General features: G+C 39.7%; 1 protein-coding gene across 3 annotated transcripts in view; it reads right to left on the bottom strand.

Annotated features, from left to right (window-relative positions):
• The window catches only part of ITPR2 (inositol 1,4,5-trisphosphate receptor type 2), a 256,626-nt gene that overhangs the window by 217,258 nt on the left and 24,704 nt on the right, over positions 1–14,664 (bottom strand). For all 3 annotated transcript variants that reach the window (XM_089524659.1, XM_089524661.1, XM_089524660.1), the window contains exon 2: positions 5,706–5,776. In XM_089524659.1, the coding sequence (XP_089380785.1) occupies positions 5,706–5,776 (71 nt within the window). The remainder of the gene's footprint in view (positions 1–5,705; positions 5,777–14,664) is intronic.

Below are 14,664 nucleotides of genomic sequence, written 5' to 3'. Positions count from 1 at the left end.
AAATAGTTTTAAATGTTTGAAGGGGCCAAATATTATTTTGTTAGTTTTGCTGCCACAGATTAAGGTGTCCTGGGAATTGTTTTGTGAGGCATTTAGCCTTCTCTGTCAGGGAGCTCTGGTACCCCAAGAAACTAGAAATCCCAGGATTCCATAGCATGGAGCCATGGCTGCTAAAGCGGTGTCACATTGGATTATTTCTGCATTGTGGATGCAGCCTAAGAGTGCATCTGCATTGTAGAAATCATGCAGTTTGGTGCCACTTTGGCAGTATCTTCAATGTCAAAATGAACCAGTTTGACACTGCTTTAACTGCCATGGTCCAGTACTATGAAAGCCTGGGAACTGTAGTTTGTTGTCGCACCAGAGTTTGCTGACAGAGAAGGTTAAATGTCTCACAAAACTAGAATTCCCAGGATTCCATAGCACTGAGCCAGGGCAGTTAAAGTGGTGTCAAACTGGATTATTTCTGCAGTGTGGTTGCAGCCTAACACGTTTCTATTTAGCACAAAGCTTCCTGGACCTCCTTCATGCCAAAAGAAATATCTTAAAAGTATTAGAAGGACTGAAAGATTCTTTGGTTGGTTCAATGGCAATTTTGAGAGGTGAAATAAATTGCAATGATTTTATATTCAATTATGTTTATGTTTATTTGCAAAAAGGAGTGGTCATATTACCATTACAGGGACTTTCTGGGGATTTTGACTGAATATTCCAGGTAATATTGGGGAATTCTTGGGATTTTGGCAAAACATGCAGGGGAATATCTTCGAGGCTTGTTGGCAACACTGAAGGCCAGTTGGACTTCAGTGTTGCTTGACTGGGAATGGGGGCTACAGGCACTCCTTTTTGGCTGATGAATGGAGCAGATGAGGAGCTCTGGGCAAGTTCTTTTTCAGAAATCTTGTCCACCATTATTGATCTTCTCCTTTAGAAATGCCCTAAGCACTCTCCTGAAGACATTTTAAAAAGTAAAGTGATATGGAGCAATATTTCATACTGAATACCTGTTCCCTGCTCCAGTGTCTAGGTGATTTAAACACCTTTTCTTCTATAACCCCTCCAAAACAGGCATTCTTATTTTCTGGGTTTGTGTTTCACTTGTATTGCTACAGTCAAGCATAAAGTGCAATTACAAGCTTTTCTGAATTGTTAACACTGTGTCCCAATCTCCTTCTGCTTTCCATTCTTCCTTTCTCCATAAAAGTCATTTTAGGAAGAACAACACATATAAAAAATAATAAACTACCTGCTTCACCACCCATTTTCCCACAATACAGCAATCTGAAAATCTGAGACTTTTGTGAGCTAAAATCCAAGCTCAGTAGAATGGATCAGACCAGCTTGCAATGTACAGTGCACTAGGGTTTGGTTACAGGACCCACCCACCCCCAACCGCCATGGATAGCAAAATCCACGGATGCTGCTCAAGACCCATTATAAATAATAGTGTAGTACTGTCTGTTTATAATGTTGCAATGTTGTAATGTTCGTCTCTATCAAATTGTTATGATTGTGATTTTATCTGTTTTAAGTATGGTTGTATGTAATTTTTGTATGTATGTTTAATAAAATAATATAATGTTGTAGTAATTGGTTACATTCCGTTTGGACTATTGCAATGGGCTCTACATGGGGCTGCCTTTGAAAAGTGTTTGAAAAATTCAGTTGGTTTAAAGAGCTGTCACCAGGCTGTTAATAGGGGCAGATTACAGAGACCATACAACGCCCCATTGAAACAGTTTCATTGGCTGCCAGTATGTTTCTGGGCACAATTCAAGGTGCTGGTTATTACCTATCAAGCCCTACATGGCTCAGGTCCACACTACCTGGCAGACCATATCTCCTGGTATGAACCAGCCTGAACTCTGAGATCCTCTGGAGAAGCCCTTCTCTCTGTCCTAACATCATCACAAACATGGTTGGTGGAGACGCCAGAGAGGGCCTTCTCAGTGGCTGCCCCTAGACTCTGGAACTCACCCCTCAAGGCATCTGCCTTATTGAAAATATGAGGGCTGTACCCAGTGGCATCACTAGGGGATGGGGGTGAGGAGTGGCACTGGAGGAGGAGACATCATTGCTCCTCAGACATCTGCATTTTTGCAAAAATGGGCTGTGGCATTCACCTGCATCTCTTTAAAATGCTGAAGAGATGGTGTGAGTGTGGTGATGCTCAGTGGGAGAAAATTTTAAATTTTTAATTAAAAATAATAATTTATTTAAAAATAAACTTTAAAATTTTCTTTAAAAGCATCACATTTTACCAAATTTTCACTTTAACCACATGAAACTGTGTGTGTATATATATACACACACACACACACACACACACACACACACATTTATTCTTGTGTATGATATCATAATTTAAAGAAATAAATTTAATTTTGTGAGATGTTTATGCCACAACTATTACCATTACCTCCAGTGATATATGGGAATTACAGTTGCTGAGTAACATTAGTACAAAAAACATTAGTAAGGATTCTGCATGGTGTGGTAATGGGAGGAGATCAATGGGGGTGACACCATGAGTTACCGCACTGGGTGACACAACTCTGATACTACTGGCAATACCATACCCTCTAACTGTCCTAATCTGGCATGCCCTGTTCTCCCACTTTTTCAGCTGCTTTTACAATGGCCCAATTTCTCTTTCCTCCTCCCTTTTTTTTCTCCCTTTGTTCCGGTTTACCTCCACTGCTACAACTGAGTTCAAAGTGCAAAAGTAATTTTCATTCAATTAACTCAACAGGAGAGAGAGGAAAGTAAAGGGTAAAATCTTTCCTTTTTCTGTAAATTCAAGTAAATGCAAAAGGCTAGAGCCTCTACTAGCTTGTCTATTCTTTCTCATTAGTGACTTTTGCCCTCTTGACCACACTGTGATGTTGCTTGGTCACATAACTCCCAGTTTTCATCTACGAAATATTGTAGGGTATGCTATGGATATGCTATGATTAGGTGAAGGTGGAGAAGCAGCAGATTGTGGAACTGGGTAAACAATTATCTGGTTGGGGAATTTTAGCTTTCATTTAAAATGCTTGTCAAAATGTCAGAAGCCAAAGGGTAGATTGAATTAGAAGAGTCTCGGGAAATTAAGGCTAACTGGGCATTCCAGCCACAGTAGTGTGGGCCTTCCACATTTGCTGGGTCAGGGGCACAGGACCCCTATGAAAGTGTGGAAATTGCAAATAAAAAACCATTTTTTAACCCAAGAGAACACCTCTCTTGGAATTTCTAGGTCCTTCAGCATAACCATATGGTCAACATCTGCTGGACACTGAGCATAGAATAGTGCTGAAGGACCTAAAAATGCCTAGACAAGTGTTCTGTCTAGGACTCTGTACATTCTCCAGCATGACTTCTGGCAAACGATGACCACAGAGTTGCACTGAAAGACCTAGAGATTCTTAAAGCGAACATATTAAATCTGTGAATAATTAAATCCACAAAAGTCAAAGCCACAAATGGAGAGGGCCGACTGTCTTTAGTTTACCCTCTAGCAATGCACTCAATGGATCTTGGAGAAGGGGGGCAGGCTACCCAAAACAGAGTTTTCAGTAGCATATGCAGAATAGCTGCCAAGTATCTTAAACAGGCATATACTGGAGCATCCTGATATGCCTTGTGGAACTTATGGTTCTCCAACTTATGGCAAACCCATACAAGGGTTTTCTTGGCAAGATTTATTCAAAACAGTTTTGCCCTTTCCTTCCTCTTGGGCTGAGAGAGTGTGACTTAGGCCAAGTTCATTCAGGGAGTTTACATGGCTGAGTGGGAATTTAAAAACTGGCCTCCTAGAGTCCTAAATTCAACACTGAAACTGCTAGAGCAGTGGTTCCCAACCTGTGGGTCGGGACCCCTTTGGGGGTCAAATGACCCTTTCATGGGGGTCGCCTAAAACCATTGGAAAACACCTATTTAATTACAGCTATGAAGTAGCAACGAAAATAATTTCATGGGTTTGGGTCACCACAACATGAGGAACTGTATTAAAGGGTCACGGCATTAGGAAGGTTGGAAACCACTGTGCTAGAGCAACACTGTCTCTCTAATTGGCTTTACTCTCAAGATAACTTTAGAAATTCAGCCCTGAATGCCATGAACATAGCAATCAAATGGGTAAATTTTAAACACTTTCAATTTAAATTGCACATTCAAGATGGATTTTCACTCTCCCCTTCCTTATTTTCAAAACAGTAGACCTTCAGACATGCCATGGCTTCAGAAAAAAACAACCAGATTACTGTTAAAATAACAGGTGGACCGCTACTGGCATTTATACAAACTCCTTTCTGTTTTGCTACCCATTCACTGTTCATAGTGGTTGTACTGACACAAAAGTCACCAACTCAAAACTCAGCTACTATGCAACAGTATTTGCTTTTTCTATGAAATGGAAAGACATACAATGAAAAAAACCACTCTACATAAACTAGGAGGAGAGAGTGATAGCACTATGCAGAACTCTTAGAAAATGCAAATGTGCTGTACTGTACTAGAAGTGAACACCTGTGGCTTTGTCCTTCAGAACAAAGTAACTTATTGTGCTGTGATCAGTACTTCTACTGAATTAATTTTACAATTTCAGGTTATCCGTGTCAATGACGTAGTGAATGTTTTCTCAAGGACAGACAGACTTTGAAGCTACTGCCCTCATAAACTAAAAATGTATCCATAGTCAAGCCCTCTCTGGATACCAACATATTAGTGACACTTTTTTTGCAGTATTAAAGAGATCAAGAAGCTTATAACACAAGAAGTTGTTGCTGTTTGCATCAAGTGTACAGTGTACAAGTTTTTTCTGTACAATAATAAATAATAATAATAAATAATAAATTTTATTTATATACCGCCCTGTGGCAAACCAATCCAGGCTGTTTACAACATTAAAATAACATACAGCATAAAAACAATATATTTCCCTAGGTAAATATTTTCAATTTAAATCTGTTGCCTCTCCTAAATAATATGTGAACATGCACAATGATATTATTACTAGGAAATTAATCAAAGCAATTAATTGGATGTAATAACTGATCCAAGATCTGTGTTCTGCTTCCTGATGTTTTAACACTGATAATTGAAACATGTTTGGGTTTTTTAAAAAAATAAAAATAAAGTACAACTTAAAAATTAGAAAGGGTTTTGATACTCCCTTCCATCTCCCCCCAAGAGTAGGCCCTGCTTTGGGGATGCAAGGAAAGCCCTGCTATAATATTTGTTTGTATGAAATGGAAATGTGTAGAATGAAAAACATTAAAACATGAGTCATGCTGTACAGCATGATGTGTGAATGATACATTGGTAGCTGTGGCTATTTGGCTCCTAACCAGTCAGTAGTGCAGCTAGACTATGGCCTGTTACAGACTGCCAAAATAAAGCTGCTTTGGGTCTCTTTGGAGGTATGCTATTTAAATGATGCATGGGTCCTAGGAGTCTGGAGGTCGTTCCAAAGCCACACTTCATTCCTAAGCACTGGAGTGCAGCTTTGGTGCAGCTTTCAGATTCTTAGGATGCATACATCATTTAAACAGCATGCCTCCAAAGAGATCCGAAGCAGCTTTATTTTGGCAGTCTGTAACAGGCCTATGACTACATTACAGACCCAGGATCCTTATTAAGGTATGTAAGCGGTTGGGCAATCTTGGGGTGGGGTAGAATTAACTATGTATTTGCTCATGTAAAATTTACTCTCAGTTGCTTACCTCGGAATTTCTTGGGAGGATTGCAAAGATCACCTGCCTCTGGTTGAACCACGCATCGGTCATCCACCAGCCTACAAGAAAAATCATCATACATATGTTTTATTATTATTGTCCTATAATTAAAGTCTAAGTATCCAAAGAACTACTAGATTATCTTGTAAAGTTTAACATAATCACACATCTAGCACCACAAAGAAGTACAAGTGTTCTCTTTAAAACAACTTATTGATACCCAGTTCTGTCTAGAAATTACATAGTACTTGTAAGTATTTTTACCCTTCATTGCAAAAGAAATTTTGGCAACCTCAGAAAATTTCAATAGCTTTATTCTTTCATTAGACTTCAAAGGGACAATGTTACATTGTGAATCAAACCTCACAGCAGCACAATGTGATTTATGCTGTGGTTCCCCACGTTGGCTATTTTTTTTTTATCTATCAAACAAAAAGACTCCTAGACATTCTGCTTTTTATATCACAGTTTTGCTTAGGAAATAAAGAAACAGCCCAATCCACAAAGCAACTAAAGTAGAACACATTGGATTAAACTAATTCACTACCATTTGTTTTAGTAACAGTACATTGGCTGGGATCATGCATAACACTAATCCAGTAAAACGCACATTAGCCTTTGTAGGCCCTAAATGTAGCTTTGAAACAGCATTATCCCTTCCCCTCCTTCCATATGACAAAAAGAGGATTCCTGCTGAGTTTAGTTTTGCTTTTCCTAATTCTGGGCTAGTTGTGTACAAAATATGAATTGTAATTTAAAACAAAGCCTAGTTCATTGAATAAACTAGCAAAACAAGTAAGAGTTTGTAGCTGGCTTGACTAGCAACTGACCATAGTTTGCATTCATGACAAGGTCTGTGCTATTCTACCTATTCTACTAAATGGAGTGTTAATGGCAAGTTAATCACCAGCAAAACCAATGCACAAAGTTTGGTTGGACTTTTTAGTTGGACAAATCTTTTCAGCACTGAACCTCCCCCAATGGAGGGATAGGGTTCCTGTCTGTTCATCTTAGAAATGCTACTTTTTTCTCTCTGCACATGGTGGTGAATCTGCTCTCCAATCTAAACTTCAAAGGAGCTGTTCTGGTTGCTGAAACTATTCTGCAGATATGGTTCAACATTTTGGGCACTTCCTTCAAAGTTTCAACTACAACTGTGGATTTACTGGTCCACTGACATCGAAGCCGCCAGCCATCATTGCCTTCATTTTCATCTTCTTAACAAGCATAAAGAAAAGGCTGTGCTCCAGGTCACAGAACTACTAAGAGGAAGAGTGCAAGGTGAGGTGATAGCCACAGTATTATCATCCTCAGGCCTCTCCAAGAAGCATGGTCATGATGACTATGTGCTATCAGCAGTATCAGAGGAAGCCTGCCCCCATATACCAGCATCTGGACAGCACATGGGGGACATGGTAGAAATGCTTGTACATTCATGTCATGCTTGCGAGCTTGGCACAGATGTCTAGTTTTAGTTAGTTAGTTTGCCAATGTGTGAACAGAAAACCAGACTGGATGGACTTTTGGTTTGAATTTTGGACTTTTGATTGGCTCTTATTTTCTTATGCTAAGAAGAGGAGAAGCATTTCAGTTTCTTAAGATGGGAAATCACAAAAAAAATAGTGTCCTGGGGGAGGGAGGAATGAGTATCTGGAGCACCCTAAAGGGTGAGTTATTAATAAAATCAAGTTATTAAAACTTATGAAAAATGTGACTGTGACACACACACACACACACACACACACACACACACGCATACACACATATGTACAAATCTGTTCCCTGTCTCTGATAAGGCATTATTTATATCAGTGAACTTCTCTCCCCAAGACAGAACAATGAACAGGCAACACAACATTTCTACCTCCTCTCCTTGAAAAATAAAACAGTTTGTAACATATAGTTTGCATATACTGATACTGAGAATAGCAGTCTAGAAAAGGAATTTTTACAAGCTTTGTTAAGGTCTTGGCAGAAAAAAAGAGGCCTATCATCCATACCAATGACATCCTCTTGCTCTTCCTTCATTTCTCAAGGTTACTGATAGATTACAAAACTATGTAAGGCTCTCTGCCAGAGCAGGTTCAACCTTGGTCTGCCCTTTCTAGGGACTTTCCAAATGAAGCTTTGCCATGGAGAATACAGAATACAGATAATATTAATCTAGCACAAGCTTCTCCAGCTTGGATCCCTACAACCTATCGGTGTCGGCTTCTTTCTTCAAAAAGCTAACAAACTTTCTTCTCTCCCCTTTAAAATGTAGAAATTGTTTAGCCCTTCTAGTACTTTTAATGCAGAAGACACTTTTTAAATGTGGGTACACAATAGCAAGAAAACAAAACAAAACAACCTTTGTCCTGAAACCAAATTCAGACATATGATGTGGACTATAAATTTCCATTTCTTGGAGATGCTCTTGACAAACACTTTGAGACTCCAGTTGAATCAAAATGTGGAAGCTGGAGTAGTTGTGGTTTTTAAAAAAATTCCAAAATATAGTAGACCAGTCCTTTTCCCATAATCATTGGATTCCAGTCCTTTTCTGGGCACAATTCAGAATGCTGGTGATTATCTATAAAGCCCTGTTGTTTTCAGATAACTTGGTTAATTGAAGGCTTGCCTTCTGTACATGAACCTGCTCATGCAGTATATTCATCTGAAGAATCCAGTTCATAAATCAACACATTTGAAGATGCACTTTGTGAAGGCACAAGAGTGAGGGCCTTCCTGGTGGTGGGAGAAAAATGCAAAACTTTTACCCTCTTGAAGAAGAACTTGGTTGGTCCTGCTTTATTACGTTCTAGGATACATCATAGACTCTTTTATTATGATTTAACCTCTGCTATGGTAACGGAATTCATTTTTCACATCTGTCTATGCTGTGGATTCAGTGGTTTTATTGTTATGTAGATTTTTAATTATATAGTATAGTATTTTATTTATAGTAGAGCCAGTGTGATGTAGTGGTTTGAGTGTTCGACTATGACTCTGGAGAATAGGGCTCAAATCCCCACTCGGCTATGAAACCCAGTGGGTGACCCTGGGCAAGTCATACTCTCTCAGCCTCAGAGGATGGTAATGGCAAACCTTAGCCAAAGAAACTTTCCAAGAAAACCCTGTGAAAGGTTTGCCTTAGGTGCGACGTAAGTCAGAAATGACTTGAAGGCACACAACAACCACAACAATCATATTTATGCAGCAGTATGGTAAGGGTTATGATTTATAAAGCCCTATGTGATTCAGGTCCAGGAGATTTGGCAGACCATATCTCCCTGTATGAGCCAGCCCAGGCACTGAGATCAACAGGAGAGGCCCTTCTCTAAATCCCACCACCATCACAAGCACAGTTGTTGGCTACACAACACAGGGCCTTCTTGGTGGCTGCCCTAGACTCTGTAACTCCCTTCCCAGGAAGACCAGAATGGCCTTTTCCTTTTCCTTGTGTCAGGAGGCCAAAACCTTTTTATTCAGACAAACTTTTAAAACAGAAAGCCTTTAAAGAATGAGTTGGATTGTTGTACTGTTTTAATGTATACTGTTTAAAATACTTTTTATCTTTTTAAACTGCATTTTATTCTTTTAACAAGTGATTTGTTTTTATATTGTAATAACTCTATTTTAATGCATTACTTTTGTATACCAGTATTTTTAATTGTAAATTTCTTTTAAATAGTAAGACATGGTAAGCCACTCTGAGTCCCAGTTTTTGGAGGGGAAGCAGGACACAAATAAATAAATAAACAAATACTCCTTTAACACCAACTAATGTAGATCAATTTAATCATTGAGATTTGTCTATGTGTTGACTCACCATTCAGCAGTTCATTCAATAGGTCTATTTTATCTTGGACCTATCAACAAGATTCAGGCCTTAATGTGAAAGATGCTTTCGGCCTCTTTTGGAGGGAGCAAAGGCCTGGTAGCCCTTTCACAGTTCATAGCTAGAATCATAGAATCATAAAATTAAAGAGGTCGAAGAGACCACAAGGGCCATCCAGTCCAACCCCCCCTGCCATGCAGGAACTCCCAATCAAAGCATACCCAATAGATGGCCATCCAGCCTCTGTTTAAAGACTTCTAAGGAAGGAGACTCCACTACACTCCGAGGAAGGAGTGTGTTCCACTGTCAAACAGCCCTTACTGTTAGAAAGTTCCTCCTAATGTTGAGGTGGAATCTCTTTTCGTGTAGCTTGCATGAACTGCTCCGTGTTCTAATCTCTGGAGCAGCAGAAAACAAGCTTCTTCCCTCCTCAATATGACATCCCTTCAAAATTTAAATAGGGCTATCATATCACCTCTTAACCTTCTCTTCTTCAGGATTAACACTATGGATCCACTTCAAGGGACATGGTTATATCCTATGGAATCTCAGGGTCTGTAGTTTGATAAGAAAGCCACTAGGATGGAACTGTGGCAGTTACAGTGGAATCATAATGTGAACTTCTGTTGTGTGAAAGGTCCCCAGGGTACTATATTAAAGTAAAAATACTTTGCTCGAAAGAATTTTGACCTGCCATAGTTTAACAAAATCACCTAAACCATTCAAGTCATACTAGAGATACTGTATTTTAATTCTGGGATGCTGGCTGAAAAATACTGCCAGTATTTTTTGTGCATGTGATAAAAAAAATAATTTGCATAATCTCTGCACAATCTGGTTGTAAACAAACCTCCATTTTGGGATATAAATGTTCACCCTATGCAACTTCCCTGTCCAACAGGGCTCAGGAACAGTTAAAAAGACAGACCAAACATCCATTTTTGCTTTGATGATTTCACTTATCCAAATACCACTCTGAGGTAACTACTACCAATGTGTCCACGCAGAGGATACGCAGAATGAAAATAATGTTTATACACATTGCTTGAATTCATGCATAATAACCAGCCTGGCTTTAGTTTGTTGAATTCTGGCCTGTTATTCTGTTTGTTGCAAACAAACTGTGGTTTTTTTAGCCGATCACAATCCAAGATTAGAAGCCATGATTTCTTACTGTTTTATGTATTCTGACTTGTTTAAACCATAGCTGACAGAAGAGGAAGAAAGGAGGCACAAATAGTGGTTGGTTTGTCTGCAAGACAACTAATGCCAAAATTACAAACCATAGTAATATACACCATTGCCTTTATCAAGAGAAGTGAACTTAGGGGAAAGGAGCTATGTAACATTCAAAAGAGCCCAAATGACACAAGGTGCTGGTCCTTCATCCCTCTGGCCTACAAGTCTAAGCCACAAACAGCTGGCAACAGAATAAGCCAGCTGTCATTAGGCCAAAGTCTTAACATGAACGTTCTCAGTGTTTCCTAAAGAATTAGTACTCAGTACAAACCTTGCAAAGAGACCTGGAATGCAGAAACAGGGTGGGAAAAAAGAGCTGGAAGGTAATGTGCTGGGAAAGCTTTGTATTTTAGTCAATTACAAGGTTTCCTTTCATTGTGTACAGAGAAAATCCTCATTTCCCTCCACTTCATTCACAGTTGAATCCTCATGGACCACTGGCCAAAGCTATGGGTTCACTTGGGACAACAGGAGGCAATAACTGTGCTAAGGAAGGTGTTTGTCAGGAAAGGAGAGTTTGTTTGGGTTTATACTGAGAACCAAATTACTTTGTCTAGGAACTTCTTTTCCCATTCCATCCTTTTACAGCTATAAATGACACACTTGAATGTTCTGGCAATAAATCTTGGGTAGGGTTAGAATGTATGCAAGAGGGGGGGGGAGTAACTTAAGGACAGATAAAAACATACAAAGCTCCTTTGGCCAAGAGCTCACAGGGTTGTCTCTTCACAACCTAGCAATCCTGCCTATCTCTTCAGCAGTTTTGAAGCAAAGAACGCTGAAACTGCAGGAATTCCCAGTTCTCTGGCAGTTGGCACCTATACTTCCTTGCAAAAGCCTTTCTGTTCGGGGAAATAGGGGAAATAGTCCTAAAGACTGGGAAGCAGCTCTTTAAGACTGGGCCCAAGTGAGGCAGGGAGGGAACCACAGCTTCTTGAATTCTGCCTGAAGTACTAAAAATAAACAATATTTAGCAACCATGCAGCATATTTCACATATCCAAAGCACTCTCCATGTATTATGTTGGCATTCAGACCTCCAGCCCTGCAGGACAGTTTTATTACTTCAGTAAAGGAGACGGGACCTAAGGAGGAGAAATAATGCTTCATCTACAGTCCCCTTACTAGAATAGTTGCACACAGAATTTGAACTGCTAACTTCAAAGTTTTGACACTATACCATCCAGGCTCTCATCTGCAGAGAAAGGGATACTGAGCTGTATGCAGCTAAGGTTGCCAAATAAAAACTGGAAAGGGTTGCCATACTTTTAAAGGTTACATGAGCTTGTTACCTGGTTCCATGACAAGCAACACATCCTGAAATTAAAGGTACAGGAGCCCTCTCCAATTTTTCATCTGGCAACCATTTATGAAGCTCTCGTGGAACTTCCAAGCAGGTCATGGGGGTGACTCTGGTCGCCTGTCAGCACCACATAATGCCTCATTATAGCCAACAGAGAAGCAAGAATGTAAGCAGTGTCATCAACAAGTGCCTTCCTGCCCATGTGGATGATAATCCCCCCAGTCTGCCATCCCATTCTCCATCACTGCATGAAGCCATCACAGCAAATGAGTTCATGTTTGCCCTTGAACTGTGGTCTTCAACAGATAGCAGTTTCACAGTACCAATGTCTCTCTTGCACCTTTCGATGCAGGAGGGTCCCGGCCATAATAAAATTGTGCCTTCTGTGACAGTGGGTCAGCTTTGTTGTTTCTGCTACACCAATAGCACCACCATCATCTTTCTTACATAAAAGAAGAGAATGGCATGGCAGGGGTCTTTTTAAAAAAAAATCATAGAAAATTCAATTTATTTATTTTGCAACTACTTGTCTCACTTTGATTGCAAGTAGTTGCAAAACCACTGAATCACATCGTCTATCAATTTATTTTTTAAATATACAGTATATACATAATTGTTCCCAAGTTGGGTTGCCTGGGCTGCCACTTACATCATTGATGATGCACAGATGATTGACATGCATTTTGAAGCGGTGCAAACTAGTTGGGATGACAAAAAGAAGTGATTACAGAGGGGCAATGAAAAGATCCACTTTCCTAGTGGGAATGATGGACCTTTTGGAATCGATTCACCAACACGGGGTGAAGGTGAATCGCACACCGGTTTAAATGTAAGTGGGAATGAGCCCTTAGGACACTCCTTATCAGGAAACCCTAAGCAATGAGTATTGATTAACTTGGCTAGCCTAAGTGTGGGGCTGTAGTCAAATATATATGGAGGACACTAGGCTGGAGAAAGCTGCACTGCGACATACGCCCCATCTGAGCCATACATTTGTTGTTGTGTGCCTTTCTTTTCTGAATTACAGAGTCACTAAGATGAACCTATTGCAGGGTTTTCATTGGCCTGTTTCAGACTGCCAAAATAAAGCTGCTTTGGGTCTCTTTGGAGGTATGCTGTTTAAATGATGCATGCATCCTAAGAATCCAGAAGCTGCACCAAAGCTGCACTCCAGTGCTTAGGAATGGAGTGTGGCTTTGGTGCGACCTCCGGACTCTTAGGACCCATGCATCATTTAAATAGCATACCTCCAAAGAGACCCGAAGCAGAGGAGGTTTGCCATTGCCTTCATCTGAAGCTAAGAGAGTGTGACTTGCTCAAGATCACCCAATAGGTTTCCATAACCAAGCAGAGATTTAAACCCTGATCTCCTAAAATTCTAGTCCAGCAAACCACCACACCATGCTGGCTCTGAAGCATATATACAATGCTCAAATGTCTGCGTACCTCCTTGAGAGCAACACATCAACTATCCAGCCTGATTAAATCCCTCACTCATTCATATGCACCAAACAAAGCAAAAGGAAAGACATGTTGAGATTTCTCTTTATGCCACTGAAGTAACCCTAGGCCAAACCAGTACTGACTGCTGCAACCACCTTTCCAAGTTTTATTGCATAATAATAATTATAATCACCTATAACAACTCAGCTGTATGCTATGGCACTACTCTGTGCTCTAGTTATGCAACCTTTTTCTTTTGCCAGGGGAAGAAAAGCATTGTTTTGAACAACTTCAGGCTGCCATGAAAACCAGGAACTTGGTTGCTAAGTAATCCTCAGCTGCTTTCTAGTCAGAGGGATACATCAGCCACAATGTAGGTTAGACAAATTCCCGCACTGCAGTTTTGTTTTGTTTTGAACTGCTGTTTTCACAGCAGTTATTATAAACAAACATAATACATGTCAAAATGGATAATTGGGATTTAATATTACTCAAGTCTAAAATTGAAGTTTGAATTAACATGTCTCAGGTGGCAAGCCTAAGGAAGCGCATGCACACAGTTATGCAAGCATGCTAAAATTAGTGTGCTAATAATTTTCCGTTCCCTCAGTGTCCTCTGCTTTAAAATCACCTAAATAATATAAAAGAAATGTATCCTACTGAGTTGTCCTGCCTTAATATTCCAATGCAAATAATGTTCTAGTAAAGCAAGGTTTTTTTTCAAATGGTTGCATTTAACTAAGTACACAATTGAACTTTTTTCTAATTGAATATCTCCATCCAACAATGTTTAGCTACTAGAAAAAAATTCCAGATATTTCATACAGTTTATACAATAAATGCCATGCTTTTAAAAGTTGTGTTTCTTCAATGTAAATCAAATAAGTGTTACAAACCAGATTTCCATCACTTCAGGACTGAACTGGGTTGGAGTATTTTCTCCCAAATTTCCAATGTTTTCTGCAAAACGTCCAGTGCAGCTTGGGGTACCCGCCCAAGCTCATTTTTTTCCTGGCCCTGTTTCCATACTTTAACCAGTAGCTTGACATGCCATCTTAACAGGCAGAAATTATCCTGGCTTCTAGTGCAGAGATAAAGTAGTAGCACAAACATTCACTTGCTAAAGGTGAAAAGGCAACAGAA

The sequence above is a fragment of the Sceloporus occidentalis genome, unplaced genomic scaffold (assembly GCF_023333645.1).
Source record: "Sceloporus occidentalis isolate IW3139 unplaced genomic scaffold, rSceOcc1.0.p SCAF_5, whole genome shotgun sequence".
NCBI lineage: Eukaryota > Metazoa > Chordata > Lepidosauria > Squamata > Phrynosomatidae > Sceloporus > Sceloporus occidentalis.
Note: the sequence above shows the minus strand (reverse complement) of the source record. Positions and strands in the feature narration are given on the sequence as shown.